Raw genomic sequence first — 20,195 nt, 5'->3', positions numbered from 1 at the left:
CGTCCCACCTAGAATACAACCCACAAAAAGTAAGGTCAGGAGTCCAGCTCCTGCTCTATCTGACGTTGTTATGGGGGGCAATACGGCAACCATGGGTTTCCTAATGCCAGCATTCGGATCACTTGTGCCATTTCCTCCTGTTACTGTTGAGACTGGTCTGGAAGATGCGCCTAGAAATTTCAGCATAACGGCACTCATAATCTGACTCCCGCTGATTGCATTCTCCATTGAAGTTTGTCCGTCATATCCGCCGTACCAGCGGTTTCCGCAGATGTTTTCGTTGTTTCCCGTGCATGAATTTGCGGCACCCTCGGCGGAAATTTGGAGTTTGGGTAGGATCTTGTCCTTAAGGGCAGGGACGACCATTGCCATATCTGCAAGCCATGACACCGTAAGGCCTTTGAAAAGTGGGCCGTTCGCGTCTTTATAGCATTCACCCGACGCTTCGCATTCCCAGTCGGTGATCACGCCTCCGTGTTCGGGCAGGAAAAATGTAGCAAAGATCGCATCCACTAGGTTGTTTGCGATGTCAAGCCATTTAGTATCATTTGTCTAGCAGGCTGGTCATTAGCCTGTCCCAACCAAGATGTGAAATTTCTTAGGGAAGGGGCGGGGAGATGAAGGGACAGGACTCACATAGGCATACATGTACGCAGCACCTGACGCAAAGACACCATAGTTGTAAGTCCACCGGGTGTTGTCAGGAAGACTACAGCCATTGGGACCTCCAGTCCCCTCTCGGACACTATCTGCTACCGTCCAGAGGGTATCATTGACCAAATTCACAGAGGTAGACCAGTTCCAGACTCTCTCGGCCCACGTCGAATACCCCTTCTTTTGGGTAAACCAAGCGAGACGTGCGGCAAGCATGAAAAATCCACCGTTGGACACCGCGTTCTTCATGGTATAGCCACTTTGCCAGATTTCCTTCTGCCAGCGAATGCCACCTCCACAAACAGTCGTATCCCATCCTTTCCCATCCGAAGCTTTCTGATCGTTGAACACACCCTCGGCAAGGGTGAGCCAGGTGTTACCCGTTGGCCGATTCGGAAACTTGTATTCAGCTGCGGTGATCGCCGCGAGACCCCAGAACATTTGATCGTCATTTCCCTATCGACCGGTCAGAATGGCGAGGAACAGATCTTGAACAGAACACTTACTATACCGATTGCCCACGTAGGCATGAAGTCTCCTGTCGGACTTCCCTGATGTTGCATGCCGATACTGACTTCTTCGTTATATGTGGTGTCGTTCGTCGCATGCCAATGGTTGAGACATGCCAGAAACAAGGCCGCTCCCGTCCACCAAGATCTTGAGATAAAACCCGGGTTATCCGTTCCATTTTCTTTGTACCATGTCATCATGTTGTAGGCCGCTATGCTCCCCGCATCTTTGATCGATTCTACACGACGAAAAGGAACCTGGTCATTAGCAATTCAGCCATAAAGATAGGAGAATAATCCCCGCGATTCAATCTCTTACGCTGATCGTTAACATCCAGGTTAATCGCGTGGACATGACTGAGAAACGGTAACATGCGCAAGGCCGCTATGGCCATATGGCCAGCACCTTTCAACCTCATCCTCAAGATAACCAGCTGCCGAGAGTAGCCAAGGGATTCAAGCCGAGTTCAAAGAAAGGGACTTGGAAATCTGAATAAGCAAAATGTTTCAGCCTGGCCGAGGCGAAGCTTTAAGTCGAATTTTCATTGGAGTACCTCAAGCGGGACCCCTTAAATGGGTCCTACGCCTCTGCGTTTCGAATGATTCGTTAAAAATAGTTTGCGGATACAACTTGGGAAGTCCTCCTATCACGCAGTTGTCTGATCCCCGCCAAGTGTGACCCCACCAACGACTGTGCAGAGTTACCCGGCTGCTCCGGCTCCCCTGACTTGATTTTCATGATTTTCGTGATTTTCGTGATTTTCGTGATTTTCGTGATTTTCGTGATTTTCGTGATCTTCATCGGTCCTGTCCTTTTAGCTCGTAGCAAGTGTGCCCTAAGCAAGCGCCAAGCATGCAGGACTAAGCGCTTCAGAATCACCCTGGCCCACTCCAAGGCCGCGGACGAGGTGTTGATACCATCACATCCCTCTATTTTGAATACCCCTATAAGAATCGGGTCTTTGTTCACGGTCTCGATTCACCCTTATTGCGTGGGGGCACTGACCCTCTCAGCTCAACTGGGTTGGGCCAACATAGGGGACATGGAGAATACAAAAGGTGATCTGGTCAGAGCCCCCCAACTTGCACCCGGCAACCTTTGGCACATTGAATGATTCGGGTTCTGAAAGAGGGAATTAATTGGGACCATGAAATTCAGCAAGTAACTGCACATTCTAAATACATCGTCGCCATGTCATCTACAAGAGTCTTCCATCAAGACCAAAATGCGAGAGCGTCGCCTAGGCGTTGGATGCACAGGAGAAAGATGGGTGTGCACTCCGCGAATTGATCCGAATACTCGTTCCTGTAGCCCAAAGACCCATCCCACACTAATTCGTTAGCCTCAAATCATCAAGAATCCAAGACGATCAAACTTACAATCAGGCAGCACAGGGCAACAAGAAAGACGTTGAGTGCAGTTAGAGCCATCTTCCGCTTACTTGCCAGGTACTGTCCACGGTTCATCTTCAACCAAAAGAGACCCTCCAGACCGAACGAAAACCAGCTGCAGAATGCCGCCGCGATCATATTGAGCAGATCGTTGAACACGGGGATCGCGTTTGCGATCAACCACGCGGTAACCCACATGAGGAAAGTGATCAACACCCAAGTGCCATACGAACGGAAAGACCTTTCGCTCATCATATGGGTGCCGCGGAAGATCCGCACGTAAATGCACTTTGCACCGACGTGGCAAATGACCACTCCGGCAATGACGATCGTACCGATGGAGATGCCAAAGGAGATTTTCGAAATGAGTTCACTGGCGCTCAGCAGGGCGGGGCTGAGGACGTTCGGCCCAGCGTAGCGGTAGATTACCAGGGCCGTGACAAGATACAGGGTTGTGTCCGTTGCTTGGAAGGCGATCAGCGCTTTGGGGTAGTCATTTGGATTTGCCAGCTCCGACTGGAAGCTGAAGAATGACATATGGCCGGAATAAGCAAGGACGATGTTCAGAGTGGCGGAGAAGCCGTTCATCAGAGTTGGGTGGGTGATAGCGTATGCTCGGGGGTCCGGTGCTTCAATGCCAACAGCGATCATGGTGATCATTACGGCAGTGAAGATCGAGAGCGAGGCTAGGAGGTGTGTTAGTGTCAGGTTCAGCGGCAGAAAGGAATTCTGACATACAGATAATTCCTAGATATGACACTTCCTCCAGCCGTCTTGAGAGCGTCAGAACGAAACAGAGGACGGTTCCCACCAGGCAGAAAATAATGGTACAAGCACCATGGTCGGTAAGCGTGTTCATCATGATGGAGAATGTCAAGACATGAGCGCCCATCAAGAAAATAAAACAGATGACCTGGGCAACATTAACGATCTCGCGACCCCACGGACCAAACAAGATCTCTGCAGCGTCTGCCATGTTATGGACTTGGGGGTATCGCAATTTGAATTGGCCGACAACATATCCAGTGTAAGTTGTCAACGCTCCGAGGCCAATGATGATGATACAACCCCTGTCAGGATTAGCACGAGGCCAGAAGAACGTTTGGAGAAGCTCCATCAGACGTACGGGACCAGACCCAAGACTGCCATCGACGACGGGAGGGAGAGAACTCCTAAGGAGACGGACTGGGCAATCATCACTAGTGGCTGTTTAGCGGTCTTCCATGAGTGAACATTGTCGAAATTGGGGTATATGTACAAAATGCACAGTTCCTGGATCCAACCCGGATTAGCATTCTGCATTAACCATCCCATTACCCCCCCTGGAATTGTAGCCTTACCACCACTTCATTGTCCTGTACCGCACCCCACCAACATCTTCTCCAGCGAAGGGATCGTGTGGCTTCTCTAGATCCATGTCTTTCTCCAGATCCTTTTGCATGTTGGTATTATCCATGTTTTTCTCCATGTTGGTCTGGTTAAAGAGTCGGTTGCAAGTTGACGTTGACTCATTGAGTACCGATGGCCACGTTTAGAAAAATCTGTCATGGCCCCACTATGTCTTGGTACAGACATAGAGAACTACGAGACAGACAGAGTGAAGCAATGGTTGAAAGATGTAAATCAAGAAGCTGGGAATTTCTAGCCTCATCTTCGACGTATGACTTTAGAGATACAATTTTAATCAACCGATTGGATTCTTCATACGTGGCGGCGGGAAAGAGAGTCTCTTTTAGAGGCATTGGGTCCTGTGCCTGGAGATTGTCTGGCATCCCAATCAAAGATCTAAAAAAACACCCAAGATTCTTACTTCTTCCCCGCATTAGGTGGAGTGTATCTGGAACGAATAAGAATCTAATCTTTAATTTTACCTCGAAAAGGGTTTGTTGGCGTCTTCGCAGGGGAATGCTACAGCTCCGGTTCCGTTCCGGTTCCGGGCCCACTCTGTGTGTCTGAAGAAAATCTCTTTCGACCGCTAAATCGATTGGGAACAATGATTAAACAGGGAGTAGATCTCAGTGGAAGAATGTTCGTATGCTGCCATTACACAGAGGATGCTTCGATCTTCATCATCTTTCAATGTAGCGAGTGAAGTTTAACCCAAATTCCCGAGGCTAGCCGATCTCCCCGGAAGCGGATAAAGCCTTCCGTGTCCCGCCCGGCTTCCGAATATCGTCAAACAATGGCGTATCTCATACGACTTTTGCTGCGTCACTGTGTGTATTTTGTATTGTCAGCGAAGAACTGCCTAGTTAACTAAGCTCAATGATCATAAGGACGAACAGAACGTCTATTTTATCATTGTAGCGGCATGTACGGAGGAGTATATTAGGCCCTAACATATCCAAAACGACGTGGTCATGTGATACGGCTATGCTTTACTTGGGGGGATTACTAATGTGTGAATCCGGTATCACGTGATGGTAGCCATTTCCGTGCCTGTTATTGGCTCTCCGAGTGAATTGCGGTCACAGGTTCCAGTCGGGGATGGGTGTGTCTTGTGGTCGTCGGCGACCGGCGTCAGAACACAAGGATAAATTGGTCAAGATCCCAATTGAAACGATGGAATATAATAACCAACCTGGATTTCAAATTGTAATTGCGAAGAACATGTGTAGCAACGTAAGAGCTCAGGAACCTTCCAAGCAACGTGATATCCACTTTTAACCTTGTCCACTGTAATCACGTCATGGACCCGTGTTTCTCTACACGTTAATTTAACCGCACACTGCTCAAAAGTTTTACTATAGCGTCAGCTATACACTTTGGCAACGATGCTCGCTACTCACTGGCTACCAGCCGCCCGGCTGAACATCAACCAAGCGCGAAGGTTCTCCCTACTTTCTACCCATGCGTCATTCCCCGCGACATTGTATCGATACCAGCTAGAGCGCAAGGCCACACTATATGATGTGACCCAAGACGAGACCCGTCACAGGAAAGATGCCGTCAATGTATCCGCTGATGGGTTGGTTCACGCATCGATCTCGAAGTCAAGCCCCTGTCTGTAGACTCCTGTCTGGCTCTGATATAATCGAGTCTAACGAATATCTGCAAAAACTAGACTCTAATGGGCCAATCTTCATGCCGAATTCTCGTCTCATGCAGCAAATGCTGCGCTTTGATTTTGAACGGTACCAGGAAGAGATCGGCGACGGCAAATGTCCGATGGACCCCACGGTTATCTGCATTCCACGAGGTGTGATCGTTCCCATGTTTGATTGTCAGTTAAAAATAGACGCTTATGAGCTTAGGTACTCCCATCCCATCCGCGCTGGTACTATGGAGAGAAGGCGTCTCTCGATTCTCCCTGCAACCTTCAAGTCCGATGGAAATCGAAAGTAAGTTCAAGGAAAAGCAACGGGGGAGATTGGGCGGGTGTTGACGATTTACAGAGCTGAATGATGTGCTCAGCGAGTTCTATGAAAAATCCGCTAAAGTGATCGGCGCAGAGGAATGGATCGAGAACCATCCATACCGGGAGAGTGTTGCTGACGAAAACGAGAAAGGATGGATGGTTTAAATGCCCGAGGCCTTGCTCTGTCAAATGTAAATTACCCATGAAGGCGCCACGCCGCTTTTTGCATTGGCCTTTGGGGAGACCCGTACAAGGAAGTACGTGAACATATCATGCGCTCAAGCTTGGGTGCATGTAATTATGTCTCTCTTCATTTGAGGGCCAGTTCTGTGGTTACAGCAGAAATAAATTGTCAGGGGATGAAAGTACGCATTGCGAGCAGGCGAACAGATTCTACCACACACAGCCACCCTGTCAATCCGCCATATACCCGAGCAACAATTGTAGATGCGCACCTAATCCGAAGTCAAAGGGTTGATTATGTGGAAAGCATTTAGCACGATGTAAGAAGAAGTTCCCAAGTTCAGCGATGGCAACTGAGCCGTCATTCTGTTGAATCTACTCCAGATTCGCGGGGAAGGTGCCCTCAATGAACGCCAGTCATTACCCTCCGATGTTAGATCCCTCACCACCGTGCATTGAAATGGATTCCCGCTGAATATGATCAAGGAATTCTGTCTTTGCCTCTGACCACACCAAGAAACCAGTGTCTCCTCTGCAGAGACGCAACAGTCTCTCCGGATTGTAAGTAATCCAGTCCTGACGACTAATGATGCCGGCGGTGGGGGGTGTCAAAGCATGTAGCGAGGCACGACGTTGAGCAAGGAAGCTTCGATAGTTGTTGATATCGGTCTGGGATGACTTTAAAGTTAGCAAATGAACTACACGTGGAAGGTTCCAATGCGAAAGAAACATACATCTTGCTCTTTGCTTGTATCGTCCCAATCAATGCCGCTCAACATATGGTGGCGGCGATGGCTCATTTCATTTGGTGGCCTCACAAACAGCCAGGCGAGATGCCAAATTCCAGTATAAGTCTATGCAGCGAACCCCAAAATCACTAGCCCACTCCAGAATCGCGCAAAAGTCATAAACGTCCCCTAGCATTCCTATAGATGGCTTGTTTTCCTTGTTAGGATTGAAGGGCAAGGGGAAGGAGACTTACCGTCTTACAGGTAATTTTCCGCTCCTTACAACGCCCACGGGAAGAGTCCTTTCCGTCTTCAGTGGTAGCACAGTTGACTTGAAAGGGCTTGTTCTCTTGAGGATCATATTCCGCGATACTAATATGAAGGCAATTAAGATACCAGTTCCGAAAAGGTAATTCAACCAGGTTGTATTTGGATGGACCTTGGATGCTGAATAGAGACATTATAGACGCGCACGTAGGAAATGACAACAGAAACTTTCCACGCGATGCTGAATTTTTTTTTACCAGCCCATGAGAACGACGCTTTTGGGAAGGAGCGAACTCCAGCAACCAGCCCATTGCCCAGGTGCCACATTTGGATCAGATCAGACTTACCTAGATAGGTGGTTCATACGATGTTCAGAAATTCCACCTTAATTTGTAGTTCCCGTAGCTCACTGATCCAATTCCTGATTTACGGTTTTCGGGATTCAAAAATGGGACAAGTCCAAGTGTCCTCGTTCGTTTCGTAGGATTTGGTGGGCAATGCGCCCAAGTTTGGAGCCCCAATCTGAAAGTCATGGTTGATGCATCTACCATCCTCACTGTTTCTCTCGTCGCTACTCACTTTGCCATCTTCGTCCCTAAAGCGCCTAGGGGGTTGTGATTCCTTGCATTTGTGACGAAACTAACTATCTTCATCTGCCCCTTTCTCGATTGTGAAAATCAGAGAAAACTATGCCCTCTCAAGACTTGGGCCCCTCCGCTCAATGAAAAATGGATTGCCAGCCATGGGCCGAAGTTACTGGTGGCAAGGGTGTTCGGGCAAACCTTGGATAGATGGTTAGACGATCGAGCAGGACCCTGCAGCGCCCTAAGAGTTACTCGAATACCACAATGGTTTCTACTAGTTTATTTGAATCTGTACTAATGCGACAGGCTCTACATTGCCTGGCAAATATAGAAAATGACACACAGCAACCCTGAAAGACACCTAAACGAATCTATCTTGGATAGACTTGTATTACTTATGCTATATTCTACGGTGTTATAGAAATACACTTAAGATTTACATATGCCCACTGCTTACCCCTGAGCTTATTGTGAAGGAAGCCAAATCCCACTTTTTGTCTTATTCTATTAATCTATTTACAGCGTGCTGGTGGCGCTCTCTGTATATATCTAGAGCATCATTCATATAGGGGCTTAGAGTTTTTACCTCGCTATGAATAACAGCCATAGAAAAACACTGAAATATTTATTTCAAATTAACTTGGTCAAAATCAACACATCCGAAAATTTTTGTAGCACCAAATTCAGAAATAAAAATTGCAATCACATTTTGATTATGATGTGCAACTTTTTGTTACTACACATCAACTAGCATCATTGGTCTAGTGGTAGAATTCGTCGTTGCCATCGACGAGGCCCGTGTTCGATTCACGGATGATGCAAAATTACTTTTTTTTTGCGTTGCAACTTCAACATGGAAGTAGTCACTCCCTTTTGTTTTCAAGACGTACTTTGTTCTAATCAATTGTCATTCGCTTTTTTTTGGGGTTGAAAAAAAAGGTCTCCAGTCGAAATTGCATGCATCAGTTTCCCCCGGAAGCCCGCTGTCAACCAACAGGAATGCAGTAGCTCTCGGCCGCATTTATGCTGGTATTTCAAATTTCTTCCTTTCATGTGCGTAAAGACACCATCGTCGATTCCTACATTTTCACGATAGTGATCGGAGCACAACAGGTGGATTCGCTTGTGCTGGGATCTTTCCCAGTGGTTGCTCTATCATCTATTTTGCTTAATCCGAGTAGAACATTGGGCATCGTCACACATTCGAGTGCACCGTTCTTTAGACGCAGAAAGAGTGCAAACAGAGCAAACAGATCATCAGCATATCGGCATGTTTCCCCGCTGTGAGCTGATTGCGCAACTGAATAGAAAAAAAAAAATAAAAGAAAAGAAACCACAACCACCCGGTTATTGTCACCTAGAAAGCTGTCTTACTTGCCCTCCAACTTCTAGCGATCTACATCTTTCAATTGAAACATCACCGATAGACCAGAACTCCCGGTTAAACAACAAGATGGGCCACGACATGTCCCCACCACAGGGTGTCACATCTCTGCTGGACACAGATTTGTACAAGCTGACGATGCAATGCGCGGTCCTCAAATACTTCCCGGATGTTTGTGAGTAACCCCAACCGAGGAATGTGGGATCTGGAGCTGATCTGGGTGCAGATGTGACCTACGGCTACACGAATCGGACCCCGCACATGAAATTACAACGTGGGGCATACAAATGGCTTTTGGAGCAGATGGACAGTAAGGATATCGTTTTTTGGTCACAATAGCACAGCTAGTAACCTCTGTGAGTCTAGAGCTGGCTGTAATTCGCGTCACCGCCGAAGAGCGTGAATGGCTCCGCCAAAAGTGTCCTTACCTCAATGAGGAATACCTCGCTTTCCTAGAGACCTTCCACCTCAGACCTTCCGAGCATATCAAGATCAAGTTTGTTCCGGAACATGATACGGGCAGTGATAGTGACGAGGGCAATGTGGAGTACATTGTCGATGGTCTCTGGCTTGATACGATCTTGTATGAAATCCCATTACTGGCATTGACTAGCCAGGCATATTTCATGTTCACCGACAAAGATTGGGATTACGAAAATCAGGAGGAAAAGGCATATCAGAAAGGATGCACTTTACTCCAGAATGGCTGTGTGTTCTCCGAGTTCGGCTCGCGCCGTCGCCGCGACTACCACACCCAGGACCTGGTAATGAAGGGACTCTGCCGTGCGGCAGAGGAGGGAAAGAAGCAGGGCTGGCCGGGTATGATGGCGGGAACCAGCAATGTACACTTTGCTATGAAATACAATAAGGGTGCTGTCGGCACTGTGGCACACGAATGGTACATGACCATTGCAGCTATCACGGATGACTACCAGAAGGCCAATGAGTTGGCATTGAGTTACTGGCTTGGCTGTTTCGGAGAGGGAGTATGTGATTTTCAATCTCCCAGTATTCAGAAACGCCACGGACTAACTCGAGAAACACAGGTTCTTGGAATCGCTCTCACTGACACCTTTGGCACACCGGCTTTCCTGGATGCATTCAGCAAGCCTATTTCAGTACCAAATCAACAGGGTGACATTCAACCGAAAACGAGGACTTACGCTCAGAGCTACGCCGGCGTCCGCCAAGACTCAGGTGACCCAGCGTTCTTCGTCAAGATGGTCCGGGACTTCTATGATAGCCAAGGTATCACCGACTCCAAGACAGTGGTATTCTCAGATTCGCTGGATATTGAGCATTGCCTGGAGTACAAGGCAATTGCCGAAAAGGCAGGCTTTAACCCTACCTTTGGAGTGGGAACATTCTTTACCAGTAAGTTTTGAGGTTGATAATCCTACAGCGCAAAACCCAAACGCTAAGAGATTCCCAGACGATTTCATCAATAAATCAACCGGACAGAAATCTAAGCCCCTCAACATTGTTATCAAGATCGCCACCGCGAACGGCAGTCCCGCGGTCAAGCTTAGTGACAATTTGGGCAAAAATATGGGCGATTCAGCCAAGGTCCAGGAAGTCAAGAAGAAGTTGGGCTATGTCGAGCACGAGTGGGAAGAGGGTGACGAGAGTCACCGCTGGACGAAGCAGGCATAGACTGCTTTTCCTTGCCATAAAAGTTCCCACCGAATCCTAGAATAATTGCTAAACAGTTGCTGAACACGAGCCATGATCATTTGCATTAGAGAGGCTGTTTTCGATTTTTGCTAGAAATAACCTGCCAATTCGACAGTGGACATGAATACATGATATCCTTGGAGACGTCTCAACTCCATTCTTCGGCGACGAGTCTCTCCAGTGAAGTACAGCTGAGTCATGCGTACTCAACGCTTACAACACCTCCTCATCCTCATCCTCATCCTCATCCTCATCCTCATCCTCATCCTCATCCTCATCCTCATCCTCATCCTCATCCTCGTACTCTCCGTCCTCTTCCCCGTCGTCTTGAGACTCTTCGTCCTCTTCGTAGTCTCCGTCCTCCTCCCCGTCGTCTTGAGATTCTTCGCCCTCTTCGACGTGCTCCTCTTCAACATGATCTTCCTCTTCAACGCGCTCTTCTTCGACGCGCTCCTCATCTTCGAACACCTCACCTATCTGCCTCAACGCCTCATCAACAGCCTTCGTAGCAGCCTGAACCTCAGAAAGATCCGCCGAAATCTCAGCAGCACAGGCATATTCCCCTCGCCAGCACCTCTCCACGATATGACTAGCCACATAATCATTATTCGGAAACTCCTCATTGACAAAACGGGCATTGATGATCTTCTCATCATCAAAGCTATCCAACTCGGGAAAAACCTCATGACCAGCAATAAGATGATAGATGGCTGATCCGACGGCAAAGAGATCAGTCCGAAAGCTCGCAGAATAGAGATTCTCCCGTGGCATGTACGACTTGGCGCACTCGCGCGTCAATCCATCGAGCATGGTCATACCAGTCTCGCGCGAAATGACCAGACCCTGGAAGTCCGAGAGGACAATGTCGAAGTTCTCGTCGAGGAGGATGTTGTGCAGACAGATATCGCAGTGGATGACGCGCTTGGAGTGCACGAATGACAGGGTTTCGGTGATCTGCTTGCACCATTCCAGGCGACGTTCGAGCGTCTCGTACGGGTGGTTCTTGATGTAGTCGCGGAGCGTGCCGTTGGGATAGTACTTCAGGATGAGACCGTCTTCGGCCAGGCCCTTGGATTCGATGATCCGGGGGTGCGGGCCTATGATTTGCAGGATGCGGTTCTCCACTTTGATGCTCATTAGATAGCCAGGATCATTGAAGTCGGAGGCGTATTTCAGGACCATGCTGTCGTTGAGTTTGCCGACATGGCAGGAGCCGCGCGAGATCACTTCTTCTACACCCGGTGGGATGCGTTCATTTGGATCCGAGTAGCTACGTCTGCGGACTTGGCGGATAAGATGGCCTGTCATGCTGCGCTGTGGACGTGTTAGCTGGTCTTTGTTTGCGATTACGATGCATGCATGCATGTAGGTACTCACGTTCTGGTGAGGGATATTCATCGTGCATAGATTGCGTGTCGCATGAAACAATAACGATGGGTTAGTGCATGGACTATGTGGATGGGAAGAAGAGGATGAATTGGAATCGAGAGAAGAGGTAGGCAGGATCCTCCAAGCGCATCAAAAGACTAGCAAACGCTGTTAATGTTGAGCTCATACACAGAACGACCAAGCTGATCTACAGAGTTCCAGAGCGGGACCACAACATTCTATCTAAACGCGAGTGACTGGGGACTTTGACCATGTAGTTGTTCTTCTTGGGAAATATCCAACGGATTTGATAAAAGTGATGTGTTTGAGAGCTTCTGGGGTCTAGAAGAAAGAGGCTATCTAGAGGCTATCTAGTTCTGTGTCCAAAAACTAGTGGAGAATAGTAGATTCTGTAGAGACACTTGATTATCACAAGACGTTGCATTCGAATTTTGAATTTCGAGATAAAGGTCCGGTCTCAGTCACGACCCTCTATCCTCTTCGACTGAGGAATAGTGCCATTGACTTAGTCACGCGCCTTCTTAGCAGAACAAGAGAGAGAGACTGAGGAAGTTTCTACCAAATAGGTGGCTAAAATGCTCGCTGCGAGGGACATAGTGCTTCACGGTGACGAGCAAACTCGGAAAATGATTTTCTGCCCACAGCCAGAGGATCTTGATCATGAGAAGGTATTAACCTCAAAACAAGATACTGGTCTACATGTTAAGAAGGCGAGGAACCTACCTGAGCAACGTGCGTGCCGGGAAGAGAGTGGGTACGACGATGAGTCTTCACAAAGTTGTCAAAGCTCACGACAAGGTGTCCAACACTGTCCGCAACTTCCATGACTAGGTCAAAGGGCAATAGGGATTTTTCTCGACTCCCTCAGGAACCTTGGAAGAAGGCGAAGTCAGCACTAATCGTTACCACAAAATAGACAGGAACAATGATGAAAACATACAATTTCGCAGGATTTGTGCAGCTAGCTGCAGTACTTGCAGTTCATGCCGTTATGAGTCTGGGCATAGCACTGCACGACAGAGGGCTGAATCGTATTGAAACAATCAGATGGACTAGGATTCTGGCGAGGTCCTACAACACGATAGAAATATCGGGCTGTACACAGCACAGTCTGTGGTGACAAGCAGAGAGGCTGGTAGCTGATCCAAATCCATGATTGAAGCAGCTGATATCTGCGCAAAATGACGTTTTTCCAGGATCATTCGTCCGTTTTCGATGAGATCCACATTCATCAGCCTCAAACAGGTGGTAACTGTAGAACTAGCGAGTTAGTATCCGGATAACCTACTATAGAATCAAAAGTGAGCTCACTGTTTGTTGCGTCATCTTCACAAGTATGTATGGTCAGCAAGCAGAAGGCTGGCCCGTTTGAATGAAGTTCTCGAGAGAGCTCCGTGCATGAGTTTCCTCAATGAGAGAAGACTCGAGTAGTCAGATTGAAAATGAATTGTGGATATGAGCAGGGAAAAAAAACGCGAATCAGATGTGATGTTGTTTCATCGTTTCTATCACTTGCATTCACGTACTAGTCTGTGTCCGCCATAGTGTTCCTTCTCAACAGCACACAATGGGTATGAGAAGTTTCCCACCCGTTATCTGATAGTGGAGTGATGATCTACATAACAAAAGGGGAGCGAGACAGACATCGATTTGAGCGACCTTTCCATCTGTTTGCGTTGTATGCATTTCACCTGGCTGCTTCCACCTTTTCCTGTCATTTCGATCATGAAAAGACGTTGTTGGATGTCTGGTTTTGGGTCGAGGAAACCAGAAGTATCGCGATGCTAGCGCTCAGACAACCTTCCAGGTCTGACTTGGACTGGCCTGTTTTGACGATCGAGGTCGTTGGGTAGGTAGGTAGGTAGGTAGGTAGGTAGATATATTTAACGTCCGGCAGGGAGCAAGCGAAAGCTTGCTCCTGCGACCTCCCATGGGGTATTGGGACGTGCAGTGCTATGGTTTCTATAATACAAAGATCTTTCTCCACAGATTGCAGTTCATGCATTCGTAAATGCGAGGGCTGAGTAGCCAGTTGATGACAGCTGTCTCCGACATGTGAGCCGGCCATCATGGGGGTGAGGGTCCCGGGGGGTCCCGGGGGGTCCAGGTGTGTGGTGATTGGCGGGTGCCAAAAGACTTTGTTGAGGAAACAAATGAAGGAGTTACCTCGTGCAGACCCGCGAGTAGAAGCTTGTGAGCTCCAGTAGTTCAACAAACTGCTTGGGGTCCAGGCTGCGAAGGTAGGCGACTGCCTCTGTCCTGTCGGTTGGAGGTGTCGGGGGGCGTTTTGGCCAGTGTCGGAAAGACCTCTGGGTTTTGTGGCAGAGAGCGAGGTGCTCTGGTGACTTTAGGCGGCCGCATGAGCAGTCGAGTTTGGCGTCTTCGTGGTTGAACTTGCGGTGGTACCAGTCGAAGTCGCCATGCGACGAGCGGAGGGCAAGCCAGCGGTGGAGCGCTGGTCGTCGGAGTTCGAGTTCCGGCAGTGAATCAATCTCGTAGGTGTCTGACCAGCGTCGGTACCACTGGGAGAGTTTTTGAGAGACCGTGTCCCACCAGCGCAAGCGAGCCTCGTTCCGAAGTTCCCGGAAGATGGATCGGATCCCGCTAATCGTGGGTTCGGCTTCCATCCCTATAGCACTACCGCGTAGCGCGCCTTCACCGGCTAAGGTGTCAGCAGCTTCGTTCCCTTCGATCCCAGTGTGCCCAGGGGCCCATCGGAGACTGATATTGTGCTGTTCCATAGCCCGGTGGCAGGCTAAAAATGCCCATTGCGAGGAGTTCGAGGCATTCCCCCTAATACACCAGATAACGGATGTGCTATCAATACAGAGCCAGATTTTCGACCTAGGCGGAGCTACCGCGATTGCCCGTTCGAGCCCTCGCCAGGCTCCGATTGCTTCGGCGTCGAAAACATGAGAGCGTGAGTTGATAGCGCCAGCGCCAGTGTCGATTTGGGTGCCGTTTGCCATAAGTACGAAGCCATAGCCTACGTACTTGATGCCCTCCTGCCACTGCTCGGAGCCATCTGAGAAGACGCAGATATCTGTGGGTGGGAGTGATTCCTGCCAGACTTGGAAAGCTTTAGACGCGGTCGCCTTATCTATACCCCCTGTAGGATCTATTCTGCAGCCCGGTGAGTAGTGCGGGGGGGAGAGGGTCGGTCTTGGGACTTCCGGGAGGATGCTCCCAAGTCTCTGGATAATTGTCTTTGCCGGTTGGCGGGTGCCGGTGCCGCGGCCTCGGGTGATCATCGGGGGTCGAATGCGACGGACAAGGGTGTGACCTTTGTGGATGGTGTTAAGCCTTAGAGCGAACCGTAGTTTCGCCTCTTCAAGTGTGGCGTATCCAGACGGGATTCCCGCGTCCCTAAAGAGCGAGGGAGTTGGTGTGGTGCGCCATACAGGGAGGACGCCGCGGATGGCGAGTGCCAGGGTCGACTCGATGACATTGATATGCCAGCCAACACGGGCGCTGACGGTGCCCTTGCTAGCCTGTTTTGCGGGCCTATTCCGGCCGCCATACCAGGCCTCAGTTCCGAACGTTAGGGAGGGTATAACACAGGTGATGACTGCTTTGCGAAGTGAGCTCGCGGGCGGGCCGCAGGTCGTGCGGGCCAGATTGCGGATATGTTGTGCGACAGCGCGTGCCTTGCCCGCCCGGGCGAGAATGTGGCTTCTCCATGTGAGCTTTCTATCGAAAAAGACTCCCAGCCAGCGGAGAGTGGGTGTGTATCCTGGTTTCTTGGCCTGAACGGGGTCGATGGTGAGCCGGTCGTTGACTACAATTGAAGGGGACTCATCCCCTCGATGTCTAGTGATATGGATCATCTCTAGTTTCTCGGGGGCGAAGGCCACTTTATTATATTCTCCCCAGGCAAGAATGCTCTGAACGTCCTTAGCGAGGAGTCTGACATTCTGGGTGAGATCGTGGGAGGCTCGGTATAGAGCTAGGTCGTCGGCATACCCGAAACGGAGCGTTTGGTCCATATTGAGGAGTTCGGCTAGGTAGAGCATATATAGTACTGGTGATAATGGGGAGCCTTGGGGGGTTCCGCAGACCACATCGTACTCAGGGGTGGTTGAGCCTTCCAGCCGGACGCGGGCTTTGCGTCCGGTGAGAAAGCTGTCCACAAGAAGTAGCAGTTCTCGTGGCCAGCCCTGCTCGCCCATGCGCTTGAGAAGTCGTCTCCGGAGGAGGGCATCGAATGCACCCTGGACGTCCATCGTGACTAGGGTGACTTGCTTGTTCTGTGAGAGTGCCATTTCGGCATCGTGGGTGAAGGAGGCGACTAGGTCTGTGGCGGAAAGTTTGGGTAGAGCCCCCGCATGCTGGGGGCTGAGGACGCCGTGGGTGAGGGCAGTCCAGGCAATTCTTTTCGCGATGATTCGTTCTAGTCCCTTAGAGAGACAGGATAGGAGGGCGATCGGTCTCCAGGAGCGCACGGAGGACTTATCCTTCTTGCCGACCTTGGGTATCATAGCCACCTCCGCGACCTTCCAGGCCAGGGGGATGTGGCAGAGGGCGAGGCATCGGTTAAACAGAGAGAGGACTATGTCTTTGAGGTGTTCCCAGCAGGCTTTGAGTAGGCGCACAGTTATCCTATCTGAGCCAGGCGACGTGCTGGAGACGCCAATTGTGTTAGCCTCAACTTCTTCCATTGTGACAGATTGTAGCCATGGAAGGCTGGAGGTTGTGGTGATAGGGATAGGGTCCGTTGGTAGGTCGTCGTCTGGGCTAAAACGGCCAAGGACTGCGCGGCGTAGGGCCTCCGCCTTTTCCATGGTGTCCTCCACAGGGAGGCCATCGACGAGAAGGGGAGGGGCCTTAAGGTCGGTGCCCAATTTATGCCAGCTGATGATATTGTATAGGTCAGAGTCCGTTTTGATATTGTCAATGCGGTCCCTCCAGTAGGCCCTTTTCGAGGAGCGTACACAGGAGAGAAAAGCTCTTTTAGCGGTGTCAGCCTTATCTGGATCCGTGTGTCTTACGCCTAGCCACTGTTGGCGCTTGGCTTGGCATTCGGAGGTCCACCACGGGGTGGTGAAGGTATGAGTGCGGTTCAGGGACCCGGCTGTCTTTATAGCGTCCTGGAAAAGTGCTGTGAGAGTCGCCGCGAACTGGTCTAGTTGATCATGGGTCTCGATGCTGCTTGGGTCCGGTAGGGAGCGGATCCCAGTCCCGATGAGGGAAGACAGTTTTGGTAGCTTAGACTCGGGAACTCTATAGTTGTATTGTTCGAGGGGGACCCTGCCGCGACCCGGGATGCGAGTGACGAGGGACTCATGGTCAGACCCGGTGGCAAGGTCTTCCCTGACGACTGTCGAGGCGTAGGGTATGTTGGAGAAAGTGAGATCGAGGACGTGTCCCGCCTGGTGAGTGGGCACTCCTGGTTCTCCGATGAAATCAAGGCCGCTGTCGCTTGACCACTGTGCAATTTCGCCTCCGCGGTTAGCGTTAGCGACGCCGGGTTCGAAGGCTTCGTTCCTAGCGTTGAAATCCCCTCCGATTAGGGAGTTCTGTGGGGGGGCGAGGTTGGTTACATAGTCAATGACTTTGTCTGTGGTCGGTTGGCGGTAGATATTGAGTATGAGAAAGCCATTGACATTGACCCAGAGGAGGTCTCGGTCTTGGCTAGACCGGTGTTGTTGGGCATTGAGGCCGGAGTTTTTCCTCACGTAGGTAAGAACTCGTGGTCTCTCCGATTCGAAGGAGGTAGGGTCAGAGCTATCCCATTCGTCGGTCGGGGCGTAGCAATCGTATGCCGGGTGTCCCGTTTTCTTTGTTGGAGCAGAGACGTAGGGCTCCTGGATGCAGACCACATCGCATGCGGATTCGTAAGCAAGTTGGAGGGCGGTTGTGTGACACGCCGTCTGTCTTCGGACGTTGGCCCAGAAGACTAGGACCTCCCGTGGGACCGAGGGTCGTACGCGCCGCGCGCGTCTGAGTCTATTAGGGTGTCCTATCATTCAGACGAGGCGGGGCTGCTGTTGTCGACGTCCATCTCTTGTGTCGGGATAGAGACTTGGGAGCTAGGTGGGGACTCGTTGTTTCCCCTAAGCGACGTCCACGCGAAGTTGCCTTTAAAGGCTGCTTTCCTGGACGGCCTAGTGACAGTTTGGAAACCGTCCTCCCCGACCCGGGGGACTTTCCTCTTGCTGGTGTGTGCCGTAGGGGAGGTGTCGTCGTTTTGTGGTGGAGTAGGTGTAGAGTGGGCATCTCTATACCATCTGTCGCCGTATCGTCGGAATTTATCAACCTCAGCTCGGGAGGGGAAGCTAAGTGTTCCCTTCGCAGTGCGAGAAGGGCGGACTGGGCAGTCAGTGTGCCCTGAAGGTCGTGGGCCGTGACAGTTGGCGCATCTAACCGGGTTAGTGCAATTAGCCCCGGAGGGGCCGTTATGCTCGTTCGTTGGGGCTGCGCAGTTCGAGCAGCGGGGGGTACGATTGCACCGGGCTGCGTGACAGTAGTAGTCTTCCGCACGACCCAGTAAAACCCAGACCCAACCCAGACCCAACCCAGTCTGGGTTGGGTTTTGGGTCGAACCCTTCGACCCAGTAATGGGTCTGGGTCGGAGGGTTCGACCCAGTACTGGGTCTGGGGCCCCAAACTGGGTTACAAACTAAACAAACATGCTAAGGATTCTAAATGTATAACTTATGCATTTATTCGCGGTAATTTTGAGTATTTGCTTTACTTGATTATATCTAATTTTATTTGTAAAAAGGGTAAAAGAGATGCGTATAATTGAGGATTCTTTGTCAAGCAAGCTAATGGTATTCAAATAAATCATCTTCCCTGCTTTTACGTTTTCTCCCTGATGCTCGTGTCTGTGTACAGGTTGGTGGTAATGATGGCGAGCAAGGACGACCATATTCACTTGTAGGTAAGGGCCTCTCCTCCGGTATATCCTCTGGTCTATCCTCAATTACAACCTCAATTGCATCCCCTGGTTTATCTTCCAGTTCATCCTCCTGCTCCTCTGTATCACTAATTGGATCAACCTCAATCTCACTGAGCTTCTCTTCCCTCTCCTCTTTTGCCGCCTCAAGCTCATCCTGGGAGAAAAATTTCTCAAGAAGTGTTGCTTCCTGCTCCTCCATATCAAATTTCGTTGTACAAAGAAACATCATTAATGCCTCGACAGTCTCACTCTTCATTCTACCACGACGATAGTGACAAATATCTCGAGCGGTATTAAAGAGGCGTTCAACTCCTGCGCCAGTTGCTGGAAATGAGAGTGTATCTCGTGCAAGGGCAGCAATGGCCGGAAAGCGAGCCTGGTGCTCTTTCCAGAAAGTAAGCGGCCTAACAGAAACAGTATCTATATATATATATTAGTATTATTATCACACATACTCTTTGTATTTACTTACCGCTGTCAAGATATTGACTGATTTCATCAGTAATGGCTCGTGGTTGTATATCCCTTCCATCAAGCATCTCCTCTAGCCTTGAGCTTGGATGGGCTATCGTTAGAGAGCTTTGTAGATCACGACTGCTTATTCTAACTTGTGCTTGATATGGAACAAGGGCTTGTTCAAAAGCAAGTCGATAGGTATCTCGCCATTTCTGATCCCAATCACTGGAGAGGAAGAATTTGAATTTGTTCACCGGTGCAAGCATTGTACTGATTGCATAGATATTCCCTCGAAGATCATCAGCTTGGGAGTAATACTCATCAAGCTTAGACCGACCAGCTTCAAGGGCCTCTAGCATCTGTTTTTTCCATGGGACACGCTTTCGGCGTAGCTGTGCCTGTGATCGCTCAAGATGATCAAACAGTTTGTTGTAGATCTTAAACACATAGTGGGCAGTGACATCTCGAGTCTTTGATAGCTGTGTTGTATAATCAAAGAAGGGCTCGGTGATACAAAGAAGATAGTCGATCTGACGCCACTCTTGCTCGCTGAGTAGCATCTCCTCACAATCATACTCTGTACAGAATAAAGAGAAGATAGCACGTAGCCTCTTTGCCCGGCGAAGCATGAGGAACGTAGAATTCCATCGTGTCTTTACATCTTGGATTGGAACGATCTTGATATTAGTTGTCTGAAGATTGTAAAAGGTCTCTCT

At 49.8% G+C, this 20,195-nt stretch overlaps 6 protein-coding genes and 1 non-coding gene across 7 annotated transcripts; 3 read left to right on the top strand and 4 right to left on the bottom strand.

Moving 5' to 3' along the window:
• Window positions 1–118: 118 nt before the first annotated feature.
• Window positions 119–1,582, bottom strand: Pdw03_7682 (Six-hairpin glycosidase; the record flags this gene model as incomplete). Its single annotated transcript, XM_014677344.2, has 5 exons — window positions 119–170; window positions 257–552; window positions 637–1,110; window positions 1,161–1,402; window positions 1,483–1,582. The coding sequence occupies 5 exons, from the start codon at window positions 1,580–1,582 to the stop codon at window positions 119–121; spliced, it is 1,164 nt and encodes a 387-aa protein (XP_014532830.2).
• An 822-nt stretch (window positions 1,583–2,404) lies between these two features.
• Pdw03_7681 (Amino acid transporter, transmembrane) lies at window positions 2,405–4,023 on the bottom strand (the record flags this gene model as incomplete). Its single annotated transcript, XM_066101740.1, has 6 exons — window positions 2,405–2,494; window positions 2,544–3,241; window positions 3,294–3,625; window positions 3,682–3,754; window positions 3,814–3,827; window positions 3,896–4,023. The coding sequence occupies 6 exons, from the start codon at window positions 4,021–4,023 to the stop codon at window positions 2,405–2,407; spliced, it is 1,335 nt and encodes a 444-aa protein (XP_065956823.1).
• A 1,306-nt stretch (window positions 4,024–5,329) lies between these two features.
• On the top strand, window positions 5,330–6,078 carry Pdw03_7680 (uncharacterized protein; the record flags this gene model as incomplete). Its single annotated transcript, XM_066101739.1, has 4 exons — window positions 5,330–5,558; window positions 5,620–5,754; window positions 5,810–5,896; window positions 5,951–6,078. 4 exons carry the CDS (start codon window positions 5,330–5,332, stop codon window positions 6,076–6,078), a joined length of 579 nt encoding a protein of 192 aa, XP_065956822.1.
• A 2,347-nt stretch (window positions 6,079–8,425) lies between these two features.
• On the top strand, window positions 8,426–8,496 carry Pdw03_tRNA118. The gene has a single exon. It is a non-coding gene; the product is annotated as a tRNA-Gly (tRNA).
• Window positions 8,497–9,128: 632 nt separating this feature from the next.
• Window positions 9,129–10,712, top strand: Pdw03_7679 (Nicotinate phosphoribosyltransferase; the record flags this gene model as incomplete). Its single annotated transcript, XM_014677340.1, has 5 exons — window positions 9,129–9,234; window positions 9,286–9,369; window positions 9,426–10,045; window positions 10,106–10,433; window positions 10,492–10,712. 5 exons carry the CDS (start codon window positions 9,129–9,131, stop codon window positions 10,710–10,712), a joined length of 1,359 nt encoding a protein of 452 aa, XP_014532826.1.
• Window positions 10,713–10,946: 234 nt separating this feature from the next.
• Window positions 10,947–12,131, bottom strand: Pdw03_7678 (BR serine/threonine-protein kinase; the record flags this gene model as incomplete). The annotated part of the gene is made up of 2 exons (XM_014677339.2): window positions 10,947–12,047; window positions 12,111–12,131. 2 exons carry the CDS (start codon window positions 12,129–12,131, stop codon window positions 10,947–10,949), a joined length of 1,122 nt encoding a protein of 373 aa, XP_014532825.2.
• A 2,153-nt stretch (window positions 12,132–14,284) lies between these two features.
• Pdw03_7677 (reverse transcriptase domain protein) lies at window positions 14,285–19,562 on the bottom strand (the record flags this gene model as incomplete). The annotated part of the gene is made up of 7 exons (XM_066101738.1): window positions 14,285–14,726; window positions 15,117–16,036; window positions 16,772–18,081; window positions 18,347–18,716; window positions 19,052–19,177; window positions 19,433–19,443; window positions 19,496–19,562. The coding sequence occupies 7 exons, from the start codon at window positions 19,560–19,562 to the stop codon at window positions 14,285–14,287; spliced, it is 3,246 nt and encodes a 1,081-aa protein (XP_065956821.1).
• Window positions 19,563–20,195: the final 633 nt, after the last annotated feature.

The sequence above is a fragment of the Penicillium digitatum genome, chromosome 3, assembly GCF_016767815.1.
Source record: "Penicillium digitatum chromosome 3, complete sequence".
NCBI classification, from domain to species: domain Eukaryota; kingdom Fungi; phylum Ascomycota; class Eurotiomycetes; order Eurotiales; family Aspergillaceae; genus Penicillium; species Penicillium digitatum.
Note: the sequence above shows the minus strand (reverse complement) of the source record. Positions and strands in the feature narration are given on the sequence as shown.